The sequence below is a fragment of the Phyllopteryx taeniolatus genome, chromosome 4 (assembly GCF_024500385.1).
Source record: "Phyllopteryx taeniolatus isolate TA_2022b chromosome 4, UOR_Ptae_1.2, whole genome shotgun sequence".
NCBI lineage: Eukaryota > Metazoa > Chordata > Actinopteri > Syngnathiformes > Syngnathidae > Phyllopteryx > Phyllopteryx taeniolatus.
In genome coordinates this window covers 8,905,645-8,927,642 of record NC_084505.1, presented here as the reverse complement: position 1 = coordinate 8,927,642, position 21,998 = coordinate 8,905,645, and the positions used below count along the sequence as shown (strand labels likewise).

Below are 21,998 nucleotides of genomic sequence, written 5' to 3'. Positions count from 1 at the left end.
TCCTGCTGACTAAACTGTATCCTAACAACTAATTCAGTTTATGTGAGGTTTGCACTACAACTGATGTACTGAAAATACTTTGTGTCAGTTGTAACTAAAATTTGAATAAAATGCTAATTATAACTGTGAAGGATTATCCTTTATATCTTGGATTTCATTAGTTAGCGCAATTACCAATTTTTTTTGTAGGTCGATGTCCACGATGAGTTGTACTCTATGGCTGATGACGTATTTGAGTCACCACCAATCTCTGCTGCTTTTGCACCAAGTGAGCAACCAGACCAGAAATTCTCAAGCCTGTGAGTAAAACCACAATAACCATCTGATTTTAGCAAGAAAAAATATTCATTTGTGTTTGTGTGTGTGTGTGTGTATTTCAAACTCAAGAAAGTGGTCATGAATGAATTTTATGTAAATACACAGTGGATATTAAAAGCCTACACACCCCTGTTTAAGTGCCATTTTTTTTGTGATCTAAGCAATTAGCTCAGGATAAATCATTTTAAAGCTTTTTCAAGTATCAATCGAGGCTATAACGTGTGCAACTCAATTGGGGAAAAAAAGTAATCGAGAGGGGGGAAGTAAAGATAAACAACTGATATAAGTCGGTTGCATGAGTGTGCACACTCTCTTATAACTGGGGATGGGGGATCTTTGCAAAGAGCGAAACAGTCAGAGAGGAACTTGCAGTTGCTTCGCGCCTCTCCCCCTGCTCTGAAGAACACGGAAGAGCAATGAATGCACAGTCAAACTCAAATGGGAGAGAGAACAAGAAAGAAAGGCCTCTTCACACAGTTGTCTTGTCCTTGAGAGAAAAGGGAGGCCGGTAGAGCCACTGAGAAGGGAGAAAAAAAAACAATTAAGCTGCTAGGTACATTTGAAAAAGTCACAAAAGAACGAAGAACTATTGAATTAATAAAAATCATTCAGAAACTATGGGATAATATAATAAAAGAATATAGACTATATTTTGTCATAACACCGTTCAAATGCATGTTAAATGGGATTAAGCACACAACTGTCACCATTAAAAATACCTATGATCAACCCCAAATAAAATGTAAATGTTTTTGTAGGGCGGCACGGTGACTGACTGGTTAGAGCGTCTGCCTCACAGTTCTGAGGACCGGGGTTCAATCCCCGGCCCCGCCTGTGTGGAGTTTGCATGTTCTTCCCGTGCCTGCATGGGTTTTCTCCGGGCACTCCGGTTTCCTCCCACATCCCAAAAACATGCATGGTAGGTTAATTGACAACTCTAAAATTCCCCATAGGTGTGAATGTGAGTGCGAATGGTTGTTTGTTTGTATGTGCCCTGCGATTGGCTGGCAACCAGTTCAGGGTGTACCCCGCCACCTGCCCGATGATAGCTGGGATAGGCTCCAGCACGCCTGTGACCCGAGTGAGGAGAAGCGGCTCAGAAAATGGATGGATAGATGAATACTTTCCGTACCAATTGTATATTTAATACCTTGGAAATTCTTTTGTACCCTTGTTCTAACCCTTTGATGATAGGTTTGAAAAATGAGCTCTCTCAGATGCTGTGGACCCTATCTGTGGAGCAAGGCTTTTCAGAATCAGAATCAGAATCATCTTTATTTGCCAAGTATGTCCAAAACACACAAGGAATTTGTCTCCGGTAGTTGGAGCCGCTCTAGCACAACAGACAGTCACTTTGGAGACAGAGACATTGACAAAAAACAATTGTGCAAAAAGATGCAGAGTCCTCTAGCACTTAGAGCAGTTCGAATAACTAATATTGCAATAGACCGGTGCAATGACCATTGTGCAAGGGGCGCTGAGACTTCAAGGAGTGTATGCGGTTTAAAGTGACGAGTAGTGCGATAATCTGGGACAATGTTGGTTGTGCAAATGTTACAGATACTCCTCAATCAGTGTGCAAATGGAGCAGATGCTACTCTGGCATGAGTGGCCAGTATATGCAAATAGTGCAGCATGGCGAGACAATGACAGTGAGTGCACGAGTAGTACATAATTGGCCCCACAGAAATGTGACAACGAACTCAAGTCAAAAAAAATTGCTAGCTTGTTGTAATGGAATTATAGGTTAGGTGTTTAAGAAGTTGATCGCAAGAGGGAAGAAGCTGTTGGAATGTCTACTAGGCCGTGCTTTCTCAGAAGCCGCAGGAAGTACATCCTCTGCTGGGCCTTTTTGAGGACGGAGTTGATGTTAGTCGCCCACTTCAGGACCTGAGAGATTGTAATTCCCAGGAACTTGAAGGTCTCGACGGTTGACACAAGGCGGCTGGACAACGTGAGGGGCAGCTGTGGCGAAGGATGCCTCCTGAAGTCCACGATCATCTCTACAGTCTTGAGCGTGTTCAGCTCCAGGTTGTGTCGGCCGCACCACAGCTCCAGCCGCTCCACCACCTGTCGATATGCAGACTCGTCACCGTCCTTGATGAGGCCGATGACAGTGGTGTCATCTGCAAACTTCAGGAGTTTGACAGTCGGGTTCGCTGAGGTGCAGTCGTTCGTGTAGAGAGAGAAGAGCAGCGGAGAGAGGACACAACCTTGGGGCGCCCCAGTGCTGATGCTGCGTGTGGATGAGGTGGCCTCCCCCAGCCTGACCTGCTGTGTCCTGCCCGTCAGAAAGCTGTAAATCCACTGGCAGATGGCAGGTGAGACGCTGAGCTGGAGAAGCTTGGATGAAAGGAGTTCAGGGATGATGGTGTTGAACGCTGAGCTGAAGTCTACGAACAGGATCCTCGCGTAGGTCCCTGCACTGTCGAGGTGTTCTAGGATGAAGTGCAGTCCCATGTTGACTGCATCATCCGCCGACCTGTTTGCTTGGTAGGCAAACTGCAGGGGGTCCAGCAGGGCACCTGTGACACTCTTGAGGTGGTCCAGCACGAGACGTTCAAAGGACTTCATGACCACAGATGTCAAAGCGACAGGCCTGTAGTCATTCAGACCCGAGATTGCAGGTTTCTTGGGGACTGGAATGATGGTGGAGCGTTTGAAACAGGATGGAACTTCGCACAGTTCCAGAGATCTATTGAAGATCTGAGTGAAGATTGGAGCGAGCTGGTCCGCGCAGACTTTGAGGCAGGATGGGGACACATGGTCCGGGCCAGCCACTTTGTTAATCTTTTGTTGTTTGAAGATGCGTCTCACATCCTGTTCATGGATGGTTAACGCAGAAGTCAGAGGTGTGATTGTGGTCGCGGGTGCGGCCGGGTGGGTGTGTGGTGTGAAAGTGTCCTTTCCAAATTTGCAGTAGAAGGTATTCAAGTCGTTGGCTAGTGTGCTATTGTTCTCAGCTTGGGGGGGATCGTCGCTTGTAATTAGTCAGCGATTGGAATGCATGCCAGACTGATTTAGAGTCGTTTGCGCTAAACTGTTTTTCCAACTTTGCTGCATTGTTTCTTTTTGCAATGTTAATTTCTTTAGTCAGCTGGTTTCTAGGTCGGTTATACAGGGCCCTGTCCCCACTCTAATATGCGTCCTCCTTAGCTTGCAGAAGCTGCTTAAGTTTTGCAGTGAACCACAGCTTGTTGTTATTGAATGTGCGAAAATATTTTGTTGGTACACAAACCTCTTCACAGAAACTGATATAGGATGTGACAGTGTCCGTATATTCATCCAGGCTGCCCGCTGAATTTTCAAAGACACTCCAGTTTGTGCAGTCTAAACAGCTTTGAAGTTCCATCTTGGCTTCATTTGTCCACTTTTTCACTGTTTTCACTGTAGGCTTCGCGCATTTAAGTTTTGCTGTCAGATATGACTATAAGAAAAAAACAAACAGGAAAAGTCTACTAGAACACCTGAACTTTATTTGGGGTTAGTCAGAGTCACTTTAAATGGTGGCAGGTGTGAGCTGACTCCCATTTAAAATTGGTTTGAATGTCACTGGTGAGCTCTGAACACATTCACATCCCCAGTTACAAGAGGGTGTGCACACTTGCACAACCACATTATCTCAGTTGTTTATTTCTATTACCCCTCTGGAAAATATTTCTTTATTTCAACTAAGTTGTAAGTTGTAAAATATTTTGAAATGATTTACATTGGTCTAATTTTTTTTTTTATCACAAAAACCTGGCATTTGAACAGAGGTGTGTTTATATCCACTGTTCAGTATACCGTTTATCCATGTTTTAAATGTTATTTGGTCTTTCCTCTCCTCAGCATGCCCATATCCTGCAAGGATGCATCTCGAACACCCTGCACACCAACAGCAGTGCAAGAGAAAAGTCATCCTCGACGTGGGCGTCGCATCGCTTCCCGAGTGAAGCACTTTGCTTTTGACAACAAAAAGCGTCGCTATGGAATGGGCGTTGTGGGCAAGTGGCTGAACCGGCACTACCGACATAGCCTCAGCAGCACCATCCAGAAGCAGTTGGATGACTTCCACAGCCACAGGTTAACAATGAATGGAGGAATGAATGCTTACTTTGCATAAAATCACAATAACTGACTTGCAGACCCACCACTTTCAAAGAAAAGGCAATTGAGCAAGGTCAGAGTACGGTTGTGATTAGTGGGGCAATAGATCATAAGGAGACATGTTTAACTGAAGATGTTTTTCATGCTTTTAAATCATTGTCATCTTTGTTTTCAGGCCTTACTTTACCTACTGGATCACTTTTGTCCATGTTGTAATCACGTTGCTGTCGTGCTGTACTTACGGTTTTGCACCTGTAGGGTTTGCACAACATTCTAAAACTGACCTTGTAAGTGAATATTCATATCTTTTTCCTCTTTTCACAACTAACAGACGATCATGTTTGTTTTTTAAGACAATTTCAAAATTTTATGATCCTGCATAAGTGAAGTCTGGTGAAGTCGCTGTTGCATTCATGGTTTGTGATGTTATTTATGCAGCACTCTGTCGCCCTCTGTAGGTGCTGAAGAACAAAGGCATCTATGAGAGTGTTAAGTACATCCAACAGCAGAACTTTTGGATTGGTCCAAGATCTGTAAGTGTTAGTTTAAGTGCTGTATATTACCGATCCCTAGTGAAGACCCACCCAAAACAAGAAAGTTATTTCTTCTCTTCTCAGGACGACCTGATTCATTTGGGAGCCAAGTTTGCTCCATGTATCCGTCAGGATAAACAGATAGTCCATCTGATTCAGAAGGCCAAAGATCTGGAGAAAGAGTCAGGGTGTTGTGTTCAGAATGACAATTCCGGATGTGTGCAGACTCTCATCTCTGACTGTTCCGTATGTTGTTCAACTCATTCACACATCAGTGTAAAACCAATTTATTGGCATTGGTTTTATTGTCATGCCAGCACTCACTAAACTCATTCTGGCACGTGTGTGTTTAATCTTTAAGAATGTAATCCATTTACAATGCTAATTATTCAGAACACACTCTTTCAAAAGTATGTAGCCAAAATCATTTTATGCTGCTTTTTACATTATTTCCTGAAACCGGTCCTCCGAATAAGAATTGTCATATGATATATCTTTGATACTAAAACAAACTGTCCCTGCAGGAGACACTGGCGACTTTCATCAAATGGAACAATGAGTTTGTGGACATCAACAGGTCCTCTGGCTCTGTCTGTCATCAGGATCCCAGGTGAATACATACATACTGTATTTGTGTCCCGATCACATTAGTAATATATCATGATAAGCTACATAATCGTCTAACTGGGCTTGTAAAATTGGACTGCATCTTTTCTCACTGTGTGGTGTGCCGTAAAGAATATGTGAAGAGCCTGCATCTGCAGAGCCTCACACGTGGCCAGATGACATCACCCAGTGGCCGGTGAGGAAATTCTAATATTGGAGAGAAATTATTTTGCAGTTCAAAGCATCCACACTTTTAATTTATATTTGTGCCATGCATGGTTGTGTGCACCCAGGTGTGTACATATCCCAAAAGGTGGAACCATACAGGCTACAGACATGTGGACTGTAACATCAAGGGGCGACCTTGCTGCATTGGCACTAAGGGCAGGTGAGATGTTGACACATCTACCTTTTGACTGACCTTTGTGCCTGCTGGTGTCATTATGATATGAGATGGTCAGTATGAGCTTATCAAACTGTCATTATTTACTCCTACTGTAGGTGTGACATCACAACCAGGGAGTATTGCTCTTTCATGCATGGGTACTTCCATGAAGATGCCACACTATGCTCACAGGTTGTATGTGTGTGTGTGTGCGTGAGTGAGTCAGTGTGCACAATTTACATACATATGAGTGTCTTAGTGCTTTTCTGATTCATGTGCCAACTTCCTGCAGGTCCATTGTCTGGATGATGTTTGTGGCTTGCTGCCCTTCCTAAACCCTGATGTGCCTGATCAATTCTACCGTTTCTGGCTGTCCCTTTTCCTGCACGCTGGGTATGCACTTCCTCATGCAAAATATATTGTCTCAAATGTGCTGCTTTTTTTTTTTTTTTTTTTTTTGTCTCTGAACGTACTTTCAATGACCTAGATGTTGCTGCTAAATCAGGTTATCCACATAAAAAGTTTTACAGCTGCTTGATTCCATTGAGTAGAGACTTTTCTCAAACTTATTTAGTTCAGCAAGTCAGCATTCTTCAGAATTCTAACTTTAAGCAATATTTTGAAATGCCCATAATGCCTTAAACCAGGGGTGTCAAACTCATTTTATTTCGTGGGCCTCATTTACCCGTATTTAATCTCAAGTGGGCAGGCCAGTATATTTGTGGCTTAAGGTATAAATAACAACTATTCCCCATTTTCCCCATTAATATGGTGTTTTGGTTGGTTTGGTGTACAAGTTCATCCAGAAAATATTGACATTTATCTTTTTCTAATGTTGCAAGTCATGATATGAGCAAAATGGAATATCGTAACAAAAACGATTGAAATTTCAACGGTATTATAAATCAGTGTTTTCATTTACACGTGCAACTAACAGATCAGTTAAGTGCATCCGCCTTAAGATTGCATTCGATCAGTTTATCCCTACCAATATTCATAAACAAACACTTCAGAGAACTCCAGTGTGTTTAATATTGCATCATGGTAACCCACTATGCAATAGGGGATGGATCTCATTTCTATATTTGGAAATTCCTAGGTCCTAGCCCCTATCTGCTCTTTTTACATGCTAGCTCCTCCCACCAGAAATTCCATCGAGGAGCTAGGATATTAACAGAAGACCGATGCAGGAGGAGGTATGAATGTTTGGGAGAAATAAGACAATCAATAACGTCATTTCATGGAGACGTCTACTAAAGATGACATCATGTCATTGACATAAATCACAATAGAACCGTCTTCAATCAACCTACCACGCATGTTTTTGGGATGTGGGAGGAAAGCGAAGTACCTGGAGAAAACCCATGCAGGCACGGGCAGAACATGCTAACTCCAAACAGGCGAGGCCGGATTTGAACCCCGGTCCTCAGAACTGTGAAGTAGATGTGCGAACCAGTCATAGACCGTGCCACCTGGACAAAAATCCACTTACAAAATGGCAAAAAATGAGCAAAGTCACCGTAGTTAACCGCATGCTATCAGGGAATTAGTGACCGCTAGGTAACTACATGGTGCCCATAAAGCATGTGGTTCTGATTTAACCAATGACAGAGCAGTGGGGTGAGTTCAAGAATGACCAGATTTTTTTACACACGACATTGGTGAGGGCTCGTCAGTGTGCCCTCCAGTTGACAAAATTAGCAACAGCAGAGACTTTTACTGAATATTAGCAGTGAATGTGTTCTCTATTAGCATGGGCCAGATTAGACCCACTAACTGGCCAGTTGGCTCGACATTAGACACTGCTGCTTTAAATTGTTCACTCACGTGATTCTTAAAAGTCCCGTATTTTGGCTCCGTATTTAGACCTCCATAGAGGTCTCTCTTAACATGGACTTAGTATAAAAGTGTCAATTTCATTTACACAAAACACCTTGGTTTTGAGTGTCCAGAAAAGGCCCCTCTGACAGCTAATTCTGTTTGACCCAGTTTTGTATCCGCTTTGTCTATATTTGGCTAAGACCGCTGCCTTTCCTCTGATTGGTTGCCTCCGTGTAGAAGACCCACTTGTGAGAGCACACGTGTTTGTTATGTTGACAGTGCTGGGTCGGGAGCGGAAAGGGAAGGCTGAGATCTTCGCTCGTGACGTAGATAAGCTTGAGAAATTCAAATGACCTGATTTCAGGCCTCTCGGCAGAAAAGCGTCTGGAATTCGGGAATGCTTGGATGATTTTAATTCATATTTCACATGTTTACTGGGGTACCATAGAGACAATATTACATCCCTAATACTAGAAAAAGTTGGTTTGGTAAAATATGTCCCCTTTAAAATGTCAGAATTCCTGGCACGTGAGAATTCCCAGAGTTGTACTTTTAAGAAGGGTCAAAGAGGTTTATAAAAAATGAATAGGTTTGTCATATTTGTAATGCCTAAATGATATAATCAAGCCAAATGTATATGTACTTTGGTGTACAGTATATAGATGTGCTATTCTTAAAATGATTTTTGTATGTATTTAGGTTGCTACACTGTGTGGTATCAGTAGTGTTTCAGATGACCATATTGAGAGACCTGGAGAAGCTGGCTGGTTGGGTGCGCATCTCCATCATTTACATCTTTAGCGGAATAACTGGAAACCTTGCCTCTGCCCTCTTCCTTCCCTACAGAGCTGAGGTGGGTTTCTCTGTTGAATATACACATTCTGGTCATGTATATATACAGACCCTTTCCAAAAGAATTAGAATATCATGGAAAAGTTTATTTATTTCCATAATTCCATTCAAAAAGTTAAACTTTCATAGATTATAGATTCAGGGCCCACAATTTACAATTTCAAGTATTTATTTGTTTATTTTTACATAATTTGTGCTTCCAGCTCATAGAACCAATGAAATCAGGAATAAAAAAAATGGAATACTGTGAAGAAATCACCATTTATTTATTCTCAGTTTTTGTAAAAAATAAATAAAAAAAAAAAGTAAGAAATTAGGGTCACATTAAATCAATCAAAATACGGTACTTTCAAAACGATATGTTCATCTGCAACACTTAGTTGGTAATCCCTTTGCTTTAATCACTGCCTCGATGCGCCGTGCCATTGAGGCAATCAGCCTGTGGCATTGCCTGGGAGTTATGGAAGCCCAGATTTCCTTGATGCTTGCTGTAATTTCTTCTTTGTTTTAAGGTCTGGTGCCTCTCATCTTCCTCTTGATAATACCTCATAGATAGATCCCCAATGGGGTTTTGATCCGGCGAGTTGGCCGGCCAGTCAAGCACTGTGATGGCATGGGCATCAAACCAGGATTTGGTGCTTCTGGCTGTATGGGCAAGGGCCAGGTCCTGCTGGAAGATGAAATCTGCATCTCCATACAGATCCTCAGCAGAAGGAATCATGAAGTCCTCTAAAACATTCTGGTAGACTGTTGCGGTGACCTGGGATTTAAGAAAGCAAGAGTTTATCAACACCTGCACTGGACATTGCACCCCAAATCATGACTGACTGTGGATATTTCACACTGGACCTCAAGCAGCTTGGGTTCTGTTCTTCACCCGTCTTCCTCCAAACCCTTGGACCTTGAAAGGCACACTTTACTTTCATCGGAAAAGAGGACCTTGGACCACTGGCCAACAGTCCAGTCCTTCTTCTCCTTGGCCCAGTTGAGACGCTTCCTAGATTGGCTCAGGCTCGACCCAAGGAACCCTTGTGATTTTTGAACCCGATAGTGGTGGTTTTTGAAGCTGTGAGTCCCGCTTCATTCCATCCTTTCTGGATCTCTGCTAGATTCTTGAATCTTTTCTGTTTGATAATCCGCTGAAGATCACAGTCATTTCTTTTGCTGGTGCATCTTCTCCTGCCACATTTTGTCCTTCCACTCAACTTTCCACTGATATGCTTGGACACAGCACTCTGTGAACAGCCAGCCTCCTTAGCTATGAACCTTTTTGGCTTACCCATCCTATGGCAGGTATCAATGATGGTCTTCTGGCCAGTTGTCAGGTCTGCAGTCTTCTCCATATTAAACCCAACTGAGAAAGTTTAACCAAACTGTCGCAATTTAATGACACCTGGGGAAACCCGTGCAGGTGCTTTGAGTTTAGGAGGTGATTAGTGTGTGACATTCAGTTTAAAACATTTATGGCCCGCAAAATTTGGGCTGCCCAAATTATTTAAAAATAAACATATAAATACTAGAAATTGTTTAAATTCTGGGCCCTGAATCTATAATCTATGAAAGTTTAACTTTTTGAATGGAATTATAGGAATACATTTTTTCCATGATATTCAATTTTTTTGGAAAGGGTCTGTAAACTAGTCTCTCTATATGCTGAGGTATGCATGCTGTTTGTTTGTATAGTACTGTAGTACTAGAGTGTGTCCAATCGTGTGTTCTGTGCTTCCTTATAAAATAAAAACAAAAATCAAAATAGGTTACCAAATAAGGCAAAACTAGTCCATAGCATGGAGATGTGTCATGTCACAAAAGTGTTTTGGATGTTATGGCACTGACTGGTTGAACCATTGTCTCATATCCACTGTTGTTGTCTGTTGTTTTTCCTGGCGTTGCCACTCACTGGTTTCATGCGGCTTAGTCCACCGTGTAGTTACTGGAGAAGGTTTCCCCTTCTAAGGATTATCAAAGCAGACTTGTCCTTCCATCTACACATCACAAATCATGATGTACCAAGTGCTCAAATGAACCTTCAGCTCGTAATATTCACACTATAACCTTGTCACTTTCCATTGATAACGAAATAATTATTCAAGAATTTTAACCATATCAAAAATTATACCTGCACCTATAAATGTATAACATCATGCACATTGAATCCATTTATTGAACGCGCCAATGGAAAGTTGACAGACAGATTATGTGTCTGGCACGTTCCCTACGTAGAGAAATGATACATTCGATAATTGCTGCAACATGTTGATCTGAAAACTGAGTGTTGAAAACAAGTTTACCTACTTTTTATTGTTAAGCCTGTTTTCCCCTGTGTATTTGTGTGTCTGTCTGTGTCTGTAAAAGGCCACTTTCTCCTATTTTGGGATTAGTCAAATTCCTTTGTGTGGCCAAACACAGGCCATTGCTAAATGGGATTGTTCACTGTTTTATTCCGAGACAGTTGTTGTGTAGCTGAGACTTGTCTGGTACTCATTCTTGTACTCACACCTTCTTGTACATTAAAGGTTCATCCTGGTACACCTAGAATTTTTTGGAAGACAAAATAGTGGATGAGACACATTTACACAATTCACACATGATATATCAATAAATATTGACTGAATACGGATTGAACTATTTCCCACATGAGTTTAGTAGGACTTCATATGAAAAGTGATGCACTAATTAAATAAAAACTGTGGTGACAAGGGTAGGAAAAAATCCTCAGTTTCTAAAAACTTTCAATGGGAGGTTTAGCTGTGGAATTTAGGAAATATCCCACGTTAGTAATTAGAACCAGAACAGGCATGAATCACCTGTAATTTATTTTTGCATCTCGTTTTGAACCCTGTTTTTTTTTCCTCGTCGGCTTGTTGCAATGTGAGGTGGCTTTGAGTGTGACGCGCCTTGACATGAGTCAGAAATCCTACTGTTCAACTCCTCCAAACTAACCAGCTCACAGGTCTTCACACACCAGAAATACTCACAGCAAGCATAACACATGACAGTAAAGCCACTTAAGGAGCTGATTTAGGTGGATTACCCCGTAACTGTGCGGTTAAGAAGACCCTGTGGTTCCAGCAGAAATTGCTTGAATAACAACTTTGTTGGATACTAATAATATTCACACAGCAGATTTTTAGGAAGATTACATTGACCTCAGGTAGAGGAAGCGAGTGTGCGGCCATGCTTACCACACCACAAGATTTTGAAGCAGAACCCAATAAGAATAAATGACATTCGTAATAACATCTCTTTTAACGGTTTAATCTGAGCCAATGACAAGTGATTGTGGTGTGCGTTTGGAACATGTCGGCTTTGCCGTCTGGGCCGTGTGGGTGACATGCTGTGCAACGTTCTTTTCTGTTTGTAGAAGTTGGTTGTCTTCGCAGATTAGCCATCTGCCATTTTACAACCAGGCAAGACTCCAGAATCAGCCCTGACGTCATTTACACTAATCCTCTCACCTTTACGAGAATGTTCTCCCCCAACAGAACCAAACCCCCAGATAGTCTGTGTGGGTCAACCCGTGCACGTGAAGTGACATCATTAAGAAGCTCTTCTCGATGCTGCATTTCTGCTTAATAGCAGTAAATATTTATGACGTTATGAGCATGGAGTTGTTTATCAGGTTCTAATCCCATGACCAGTATTTTTTTTTATTAAATTATGTTTCCCCCTCAGGCTTAGGTCTCCTAATGATGGACACAGTGAGTCAAGTAAAATGAATGTGGCCACACTGTTCTAAATCTGTTGACGAGATGTTGTAATAGGTCCTGATACTCTGGTCCAGAACAACATGTGGGCCATTCAACCGAATAGGTGCCATTTCCTTGTTGTAACTCTCTCAAAATAAACTTTTTTTTTTTCTTGTCTGTCTTTTTTCAAATCAAAATACACATCGAACTATTCAAAAGGTGTACTGGCCCATCTCAGGCAATGTTTTTTTTTTTTTTAGGTCATTGTTTTATTGTACCGAAGCTCCTTATTTGAGTAATGAGACTGAAAGTAACTGGGGTGAAAAAATAAATGACAACTTACTCTTGGCCTTCCCATAGCATGAAGAACATCTAAATAATGCAACTTCCTGTGAACTTTGTGACTTGTGGAATATTACAATGTTTTCAGAGTGGGTGATGTGTTAGGGTAACAGGACTGAGCAAAAACCCAGGGAAATGACTAAAGTGTGAATTTAAACTTTTTTTTGTCCGTTTAAGACTTGGAGTAGCACGTGAAAAATGTAAAATTTCTAAAGGATTTAAATGATTATATCAGGGTTCCTACACAAGTATGGAAAAGTATGGAATTTGATTGAATACATTTCCAGGTCTGGAAAAGTATAGAAAATGGAAACAATTGTTTGGAAAAACATTCTTGTTTCCAAGACTGTTACAACAGCTCTCTTTTCTAAAACAAACATTTATGAACATCTAAAAAATATATTGATCAATCCATTTTTTTTTAAAAGCGCTTGAAAGCACAGCAACAGTGTTTCGGTGAGAACACAGAACCATGGTCTTGGTGAATACTCGATTCTAATTGGCTCAGAGAATTCAGAAAATGTACAATATCAGCTGATAATGTACAGTACACCCTTCAAACGTCTCAAGTAGTTCCTGTCAAAAAATCATGACATTGTTCTAAATTAATGCGGAGCACCCTTAACCATTACATTATACGAGCAAACGTAGCAACTTACCTAGCTACCCTGGTAGCTTGAGTTCCCCCTGTGTACCCACCCAAAAAACGAACGATGATTGGTTGACAGCCCTCTGGAGGTGTTTATTTTTTCATTCATAGAGCCACCATTAATGGATGTGGCGTTCCGCAAGGCTAGAAATAAGAGGATTAAAATACATTGAAAGCAAAGACTTTCCGCTGAGCCACATTTGGACAAGGAGCAGGCTGGACAAACTGTGCATCGCCAGGCCGAAGTCGGGCTCGGCAGCAAGCTGTGGCGGTGGACTCTGTGGCGAATTCCGCCACCAGAAGGTCTGCCGCTGCCAGGGGCTCAGCGGCGAGATCCGCTGGCATCCCGGCAGCCAGGTCCACCGATGGCCAACTCGGTCCCGTTAAGAAGCGGAGGTCCAAGCCCAAGCAGGGTGTATGTCTTTCTCGGCCTGGCCAGAGAAGACTAACACCGGCGTGAGGCTGGCCTGCGGGGACGCTCTGAATTTCCAATCTAGTCAGTCGCGGGGGGGGGGATGAAAAACCTTCCCAGGCAGGAGCTTCTCTAGCCTGTGGAAAAATGTCCTGTTTGCCATAGTGCAAGACAAGGAAATGATGCCGGCTTTATGTACGGTATATTTTTTTCTCACACAACCACATTTACAGATACCAAATACTTCAAACTGCTGTATTTAAAAACTTAGTAAGAAATGTCCAGGAAGTCATGTATTTTTTAATCTATTTATTGAACCTCGTCCAGGTAAGGTATTTGCAATGCCAACCTGGCTTCAGACAACAGAGTAAAACAAAGCAAAATAGAAGCAAATATATAGTAACAAGTTAAATATCACATTAATTACATCATCGCACATGGTCCATAAAAGCATGTGAGCAGATGTTCTCTAAAGCTGGAGAACTGGCATGAAGAAAAATGTCATCTCCTGAATGCCAAAACATTAGAAAAGCTTTTGAATAAATTCATCTTTAAATGTAGAAGCCTGCAGATGACTATAGATGTGATTTATTTTTCTCAAATTTGTAGTGGAACTGTGTAAGAATTGAGGTTCATGTCACATTTTCCAGTGGATAAATCACATCTATAGTCATCTGCAAACTTCTGTTGCACAATCGATTTCAGTATGTCAATAAAATAGAATTAATATATTCTAATTTATTGAAATGAACCTGTATATAATAAATCTTCCTACCTCAAAGACTGTCTGCAGCCAGGCTGGCATTGTAAATGAGAGAGAGTTCTCAATTGCCTCACTTGGATAAAGGGTTGGGTTTTAAAGGTATCAAAAATATCCGAAATTTAGATTAAAATATATAATAAGATTTAGAAAACTATTTGCTGGAGTACTGAATAGCATTTACATCCCTTACAAAGTTATGGGATTGTAATGAGTCTTCATAGTTAAGCCCTGAAGCGTTGTAAGGGAAAAGAAATTAAATAAAACAGTTACGACAAAACAATTTTTTTTACTGAGAAATCTGGAAATTACGGTCTAGAAAAAGTATGTAATTTTGAATTCTCAAATGTGTAGGGACCCTGTTATACTTAATGTTTAAGTCTAATTTTAGGAAGCGGGGACAAGGCAACACATGCTATTTTTCTGGTATTCAAGGTACTTTGATTTAATCTTTGACATTGTATTTATTACATATGTTGTCGTGTCACCGTGCGGGATACTTTGCTTAAAAACATGTATTTTACAGTTTATTTTATCATGCATTATTTTTTTCAGTTTTTATGTTCACTAAGGGGTATTCTCACATTTGTTGCCATCAGTTTAGACGTTAATGTCTGTGAGTTATTTTGAAGGGACAGTATTTACACTGTTTTTTTTTTGTTTTTTTTTTAATTGTATTGAATTTTATTCAAACAACATTACCAATCATCCACAGAATTCCAAGGCTACAACAGAAAATAAGGTCATTTCATACAAGTTGTACATCCAAGTTGTTTACTGACTACTTTACATTGTAGCAAATTATCATTGTTTCAGTGTTGTCCCATGAAAAGATATAACATACAACATACAAACCTACTTTTGTGATCTACTGTATGGGGAATATAATAGTGCCGTTTTCGTTAATAATTGCTCTTACTCTAGTTGACCTAATATTACCTATGGGTAATAGTCTCCAATTAACTTCACATGCTCTTTTTGGAATATCCGGGAAGGCGAGTGAGCGAGGAACATGCAAACGCCACACAGAAAGCTCTATGCCAGATCCAGATTTGAGTGTTCATGATGGGGTTTTCTTGTGATGTGAACCGATCTGGTGGTGGATGATATCATAGTATGTCTCTCTGTCCCTCCAGGTGGGTCCAGCAGGATCTCAGTTCGGCCTCCTGGCGTGCCTGTTTGTTGAGCTCTTTCAAGGGTGGCAGATGTTGGAGAAACCATGGAAAGCATTTTTTAAACTACTGGGCATTGTCTTTTTCCTCTTCTTGTGCGGCCTTTTACCCTGGATCGACAACATTGCCCACATTTTTGGCTTCCTTAGCGGCATGCTGCTCTCTTTTGCCTTTCTGCCCTACGTCACCTTTGGAACTTTCGACAAGTACCGCAAACGCATCCTCATTGTCATTTCGCTGTTGGCATACGTCGGCCTGTTCTCTTCACTCATTGTTTGGTTTTATATTTACCCCATTAACTGGCACTGGCTGGAGCATCTCACCTGCCTGCCCTTCACGAGCAAGTTCTGTGAAAAGTATGACATTGACCACGACATTACCCATGTGGTGCACTAGTCATTAGCGTTTACTGATGGCCTCTGTGACCAAGCTAACCAGCAATAATCCAGGTCTTCTAAGTGTCCTTTAAGACTTTGGCAGTCGTGACTTTTGTTGTGGTTGGTTTATCAAAGGTACTCTGCAGAGTCTATGACTCACACACTTCCATAAAACTTTTGCGTCACCAGTATTTACTTGCGAGTGAGCTCGAGGTTGGGAAAATACTCAGGACCTCAAATGCAAATAGCTGGATGAAACCAAAGAAGCATCACATGTTTTGTTCAGCATTTGAAAGGGCACACACGACAAGGCTGGTCCAGTGGAAATGGGGTACCACCATTATCAGGTTAGATGAACTGGATGCCTTACACAACAAGTGACAACGGGTCAAACACTATGGACAAATAATATGACTTACTTTCTATTAGAGCTACACTCGGCACACCAGTTGTTTTTGAAAAATTATATTTAGTCAACAGAAGTAAATACAATCAAAGTGTAACAATGGTGGACTGAGGTAAATGTGTTAAACCACTTGTTGCCTTAAATTAGCTGCCATTTTACCTACCTGCAGTTTGTTACGTAAGGTGTCATGTACTGTATTCAACACACCAGTCTCAAGCTGCCTGAATAGGGTCATCAGTATCTGTAAGTAACTGCCCTGAACAGTCCCAAATGCCCAAATGGCAATCTGTCAGCATTATTGATAGGTCTCGTATTTTTTTCTTCCATATTGTCTAGAACTCCTGTGTTTATGGTGTGCGGTGCTGTGGCATGTGTCTGAGCACAGCCATTGGGGAAGCCATGCTGTCAGCAGTCATACTGACGGATTAGCGAGTTAAGTGAGTTATGAGATTTATCAGTTGACTTCAGGTCATATGACATCACGCAAAACATGTTGTATACACATAGAACGTTTTTTTTTTTAACATTTGAACATATTTTAACCTGTTTTAGCAGTACTCTTGTTTCAAAGGTCCTATATTTTAAGCCCCAAGACTGCCATTTGTGTATTAGGTTGGCAATCACTTTCGCCTCTTTGAAGGAACCCTATGCACTGTGCCCTTTTTCTCTTTTCTTTTCTTTTTTTAACTTGAAAGCATGTGAATGTTTTCATAGAAACCCCAAAAACAATTGTGACTTCACAGCAACTAAACAAATATGTTTGCACTGGGACCAAATGACTTCTTTCTTACCTATAATAATAATAATAATAAAAAAGGGCAACAAGAACATTGATTTGTCATCAAAGCTCTACTTTCATTTATCTTTAAGTTAATGTGAAAATCAATGTATGTTTAAGCAATCATGTAAAAATAAATGACACTTTATTAATAATGTGTCCTGAAATTTGCGTCACCCTGCTTTTATATTTGATTTTGAACTTTATAATTGAAATTGAATAATACTGTTATTGTTGTTGATTAGGTAGTTATCATTAACTGATTAAGTTCCAGAACACCTGTTAAATACTGTACCTGAATATATTTTTGACAACCTATAGAAAAATCACATTTTTCAAAACACATTAACACTAACAAGCTTGAAAATATATCCTTTATTACCTTAAGAACAAAACATTACAACAGTATTGAAAATGCATTTGTCTTGATTCAAGACTTCAAGAGGCACAGATGATGAATATCTTCAACAGAGAAGGCAAGATGTTAGAAGGGCTTATAAAGAAATGAAGTTAGATTGAGATGCAGATCATATTGACTTTTTTTTTTGTACGTGCTTTAAATATTTATTTTTATTTTATTATTTTATTTTTTTTTTCAATCTGAATTTGCCAGAACCTTTATCGACATTTGCAGATATAGAAAAGACAAAATTATAAAATACAAAATGTTTTTCCCAACGAGTGCATTCTTTTTCTCTGATTTTTTATTTTTATTTTTTTTAATGTTCTTGTTTTATTTTAACTACTTTAATGGCAGACGTTTTATGCCTCTTCAAAGGCCGAGTGAATGTGTCACCTTGCCCGAGCGCTCAGAGATATGATCACAATCACACTGAGCTTGACATCCCCTCAAAGTGTCCCTTTTCCAACCAGGGGCCTGCCACTGGCATCCATCCTGAGAAAAAACAAGTCAAGTCCTTCTCTTTCAATATCCACTGTTGCGACGCATGAAGGCATGGCCCCTGACCGGGTACAACATTTCAATGAAGGTGAGCGGCCCCACTGTGATCTCACTAGGACCCTGCACTTTGAAGCCGGACTTCTGGTAGAAGGGAACCAGGAAGTCCTCGCACATGAGCACAGCCCGCCGGACGTACGGCAAACAGCGGAGGTACTGCAGGTAGCGCCACATCAGGATGGACCCTTTGCCCTGTTGGCGGAAGGTGCGGTGGACAGCCAGGACGTGGATGTGGACCGTCATGCCGTGAGGCTTGTGGAGGGTCAGGGCATCCTGGAAGACAGCCACAGTTCAGTTGGGAATGGGATTGTTAATATAATCTAGCTACCTGTTCATAAAAGGAAAGGTTCCAGGACTGGTGTCACACAAAAATTATATTTCAAATCCAAACTACAAGATTTTCCCTCAGAAACAATCCCCAGAACCCCTTTATGCACTCATGGAAGGATTCTAAGGGGATCCTCTGCAGCTCCGGTGTCAGTCATCTTGATATTGTTCACCTTTTCAAAACCGGTCCCATTCATGACTCGCTTAAAGGGGAAAAAAAAAAACAGAGCCTGGTCGGGTGAGTAGGGAGGTTGTGCCAGCACGGTATTGGTTTTCGCAGCCAGGAACTGTCTGATGCTAAGGACATTATGAGCAGACGCGATGTCACGGTGAAGCAGCCTTGAGCTGTCCCGGCAGGCTTGGCACAACACTCGCCTCTTCTCACACACTGAATGAATCAAAAAGCACACTGTGTAATGTCTGCTTGTGGAAAGGATTATTTTCTTTTTTTTTTTTCTGCGTTTTTGTTGATGACATTCGAGTTTCCACCCTCCTGAAACTGCTTTAGATGATGTTAAGATGACGCTTTAACGTTTTTTTAAATGTAGGTATATTGTGATTTTTATCATGGCTTCTGGCCAGGACTCTTTCAGTGTTTTTAAGAAACCTGTGACAGAGGAAACTTGATGCTTTGACTTAACTTTATCATGAATGGAATGATGTAAATGTAGCTATTGTCCCGCGCATGATTAAAGCTTTTGTCTGGGGTATTTTCTGACTTTGATGATATAATTACACTTGCACAACCTGATGAGTAATGTTAAAAATGTCTTCAGTCATCCTGATAGAACTGAGATGACCACGTACGTGACAAGTAAATGTATCGTACCATAGCAAGTCTCTCCCGGTCCCACAGTGAGCCAATGATGAAAGCCACCAGACGTCCCTCCTCGAACCAGCCCAGTGACAGCTCGGGACACAGCGTGAGGAAGTGACGCACCTCGTCCAGCAGGAGAGGACACTCACCGGACACGGAGATGAACGCTGTGTATGGATACATGGACAAATTAAGTGTGGCAAATTGTTGCTGGAAAACAGGGATGTCCAAACTTTTCCCACTCTGAGCCACATACAGAAAAATGGAAGGAAGTAGGGGACTCCACTTCACTTTGTGATGAAACATGCTAAGAAAAATAATGAGAAAGAAATCACTATGCTGGAGGTCAACATACAGGACATATGCTCAGCATGGAAACGTCCATCCATTCCTTTTCTTTATTGCTTATTCTATCAGGGTCGCAGGTCACCCGGAGGCCTGGAGTCTATATCCCAGCTGACTTTGGGTGAGAAGCTGGGAATACCCTGGCCTGGATTGATCGCCAGCCAATCGCAGGACACGCAGAAATTCATTCACACTCACATTAACACATGAGGACAATTTAGAGTCTTCAACTGACTCTAAGAAGCACGAAAGCATGGGAAGAACATGAAAAGTGAAAGGCCGGAGCCAAGGTTCAAATTGCAGAGGCAGATGTGCTAAACACTTGTTCACTGTGCTACCCCAGTAAACAATTAAAGAAAATGAAAAATAAAGTTGAAATCTCAGTTTTGTCCTATGTGACCCAAGGAAAAAAAGTCATTAGTTAAACCAAGAGACGCATTGCTGGGTTACCTTCTCTCTCAATCTCAAAGACGCTGATGGCGTCCTCCGGGCTGAGGGAGCGGAACTCGCTGGCCGGCAGCGTGTGGCGACGTCCCTGCGCCATCGGAGAGCGCAAGGAAAGAGGCTTCTGGAACGACATGGAACTCACCAGCGACATGCTTTCAAAGTCACACAATTCAACACTAGTTGTCTGCTCTTTCTCCTTGTGTTTCCTCGTCCTCCGATGGTCCCGGTTGGGATCGTGCGTCAGGAGCTTTTATAGCCTCCGCGCACCGCACCAGTGACCACGCGGTAATCCTCAATTTGCCAGCTGGATAACCAAAACCTCCGACACGTGAGCAGCTAAACAATAATCATATTGAGACGGGGTCAGGAGGGGTGGTGTTGTGACTTATCCAGGATAAGTTGGCGGTGGTGTGACGACGAGAAGTGATCCTCGTCACACCAACAACATGAGCACTGCATGACTACTTTTGGATTTGGAACCACGTGCTTGTGAACAACATGCGAAGGGCCTTTTAGAGCATGCATTCTTGAGCCTCTTGATGTGTCGTATAGTGCGTGTAGCTGCGACACTCAGTGGCGGCGCTGCGTGCTGGCCTAAATGGTGCCCTGTGGATTGGACCCAAGAGCAGACTGAGGCGGAGGGATTAGATTTTAGAATGGTTTATTGCAGGTTGGCTCTGGGAAGGCTCGGCGAGGTGGTGGACCATCAAGACAAGGAGTGAGCAGGAAGCAGGAACGTGAGCAGGTGATGAAGCTTGGCGGTGTGGCTGGGCAGACAGCGAGGAGGGGAAGGCACGGGAGGAACACTGGAGACGGAAAAGAACAAGATCGGGTGAGTACAGATGCAGGTCGTCTGATAGTTACTTGTATACCACAAAACCTGGAAGCACGAGCGTCGGCCAGTGAGTCACAGAGAAGGGTTGATACTCAAGCGAAAGTTTCCTGGACTTGGCAGGCTTAAATGCAGGCAGTAATCAGTGCTGCCTGAAGACAGGTGCACTGCAGAGGTGATGCTGATTGCTGGGAAGACAGAGGGGGACAGGGGAGAGACAAGGCGCACGGCGCCACCCAAGCTCCAAAAGAGGAACTGCAGGGCATGAGTCATGACAATAGAGGAGTTTTTAAGCTGCCGCTCTGGTTTCTTGGTATTATAATGGATGTTTATTGAGAATCAGACGATCAGTCGAACAGAACGTTTCTAGAGGGGAGTGAAAAAAGAAGACAAAAGACAAAGCACTAATTGTATACAAGATGAGAAAAGTAAATCATTATATATCTAGAACAATGAAACATTCGATATGAGTGTTGTGTGGGGCAGTAGTGCTACACCCTGTGAGGGAAGGACAGGACAAGGACAGGAGTGGAAGCATGCAGGAACCCGGCTGTACAACTGAAGTGTGGCGGGAGTGATTATGTAAATTATTAAACTCCATAGGACGAGAGCGCGAGTGAGGGGATACCCAAGCAATTCGCATATTCATGATTTATTTGTCGCAATAAGTGAGTGGCCCCACACCCAGCAAAAAAGTCCCAGGGGTGTGTGCCTGCGGACACATGCAAGTGAATTGACACTGTTTTGAATGCACAATGACTGACAGAAGTGTCCTGTAATTGCTGTGCCTGCACCCACCCTATCAATTGAGGGGCGGGATTGGGCACAGGAGTCCATCCGAGAGGAGCCAAAAATGATGCTCCTCATCGTGGCGCATCCATTTGATGAGGTATTGTAATTGGTGAGCAAAATAATTGTGTTTAAAGTTGGGAGCATTGAGGCCTCCCTCCTGTTTACTTTTCTGAGGAGTGGATGAACTAATTCTATTTTTCTTATTTTTTTAATAAAAATGTATTACAACAGAATTGAATGTTTGTAAACCATTTAAATGTGACCTCAAATGGAATCATTGAAAATAAATAA

General features: G+C 41.9%; 3 protein-coding genes across 8 annotated transcripts in view; 2 read left to right on the top strand and 1 right to left on the bottom strand.

The window, feature by feature from the left end:
• The window catches only part of LOC133477513 (inactive rhomboid protein 2-like), a 53,661-nt gene extending 35,476 nt beyond the window's left edge, over nucleotides 1-18,185 (top strand). For 3 of the 6 annotated variants that reach the window (XM_061772335.1, XM_061772336.1, XM_061772337.1), the window contains 12 exons: nucleotides 190-299; nucleotides 4,150-4,383; nucleotides 4,583-4,694; nucleotides 4,866-4,940; nucleotides 5,025-5,186; nucleotides 5,465-5,550; nucleotides 5,679-5,742; nucleotides 5,840-5,934; nucleotides 6,048-6,123; nucleotides 6,224-6,324; nucleotides 8,452-8,605; nucleotides 15,593-16,446. In XM_061772335.1, coding sequence (XP_061628319.1) covers nucleotides 190-299; nucleotides 4,150-4,383; nucleotides 4,583-4,694; nucleotides 4,866-4,940; nucleotides 5,025-5,186; nucleotides 5,465-5,550; nucleotides 5,679-5,742; nucleotides 5,840-5,934; nucleotides 6,048-6,123; nucleotides 6,224-6,324; nucleotides 8,452-8,605; nucleotides 15,593-16,024 — 1,701 coding nt within the window. In that variant the 3' untranslated portion in view covers nucleotides 16,025-16,446. The other 3 variants (XM_061772338.1, XM_061772341.1, XM_061772339.1) reach the window with 3 other exon arrangements.
• On the bottom strand, nucleotides 17,550-20,486 carry aanat1 (arylalkylamine N-acetyltransferase 1). The gene is made up of 3 exons (XM_061772342.1): nucleotides 20,087-20,486; nucleotides 19,304-19,458; nucleotides 17,550-18,420 (listed from the first exon to the last, which is right to left on the bottom strand). Exons 1-3 carry the CDS (start codon nucleotides 20,232-20,234, stop codon nucleotides 18,115-18,117), a joined length of 609 nt encoding a protein of 202 aa, XP_061628326.1. The 5' UTR covers nucleotides 20,235-20,486; the 3' UTR covers nucleotides 17,550-18,114.
• Nucleotides 20,487-20,697: 211 nt separating this feature from the next.
• The window catches only part of ube2o (ubiquitin-conjugating enzyme E2O), a 40,942-nt gene continuing 39,641 nt past the window's right edge, over nucleotides 20,698-21,998 (top strand). Inside the window, exon 1 of the mRNA XM_061772332.1 lies at nucleotides 20,698-20,915. Within this exon, the coding sequence (XP_061628316.1) occupies nucleotides 20,832-20,915 (84 nt within the window). The 5' untranslated portion in view covers nucleotides 20,698-20,831. The remainder of the gene's footprint in view (nucleotides 20,916-21,998) is intronic.

Bases quoted from the DNA above. Each gene is read 5' to 3' on its own strand.
- aanat1 (XM_061772342.1), bottom strand. From the start codon at position 20,234: ATGTCGCTGGTGAGTTCCATGTCGTTCCAGAAGCCTCTTTCCTTGCGC. The intron at 19,459-20,086 runs GTAACCCAGCAA...ATCCATACACAG, and splicing joins CTTTGAGATTGAGAGAGAAG to CGTTCATCTCCGTGTCCGGT. The intron at 18,421-19,303 runs GTACGATACATT...GCTGTCTTCCAG, and splicing joins ACCGGGAGAGACTTGCTATG to GATGCCCTGACCCTCCACAA.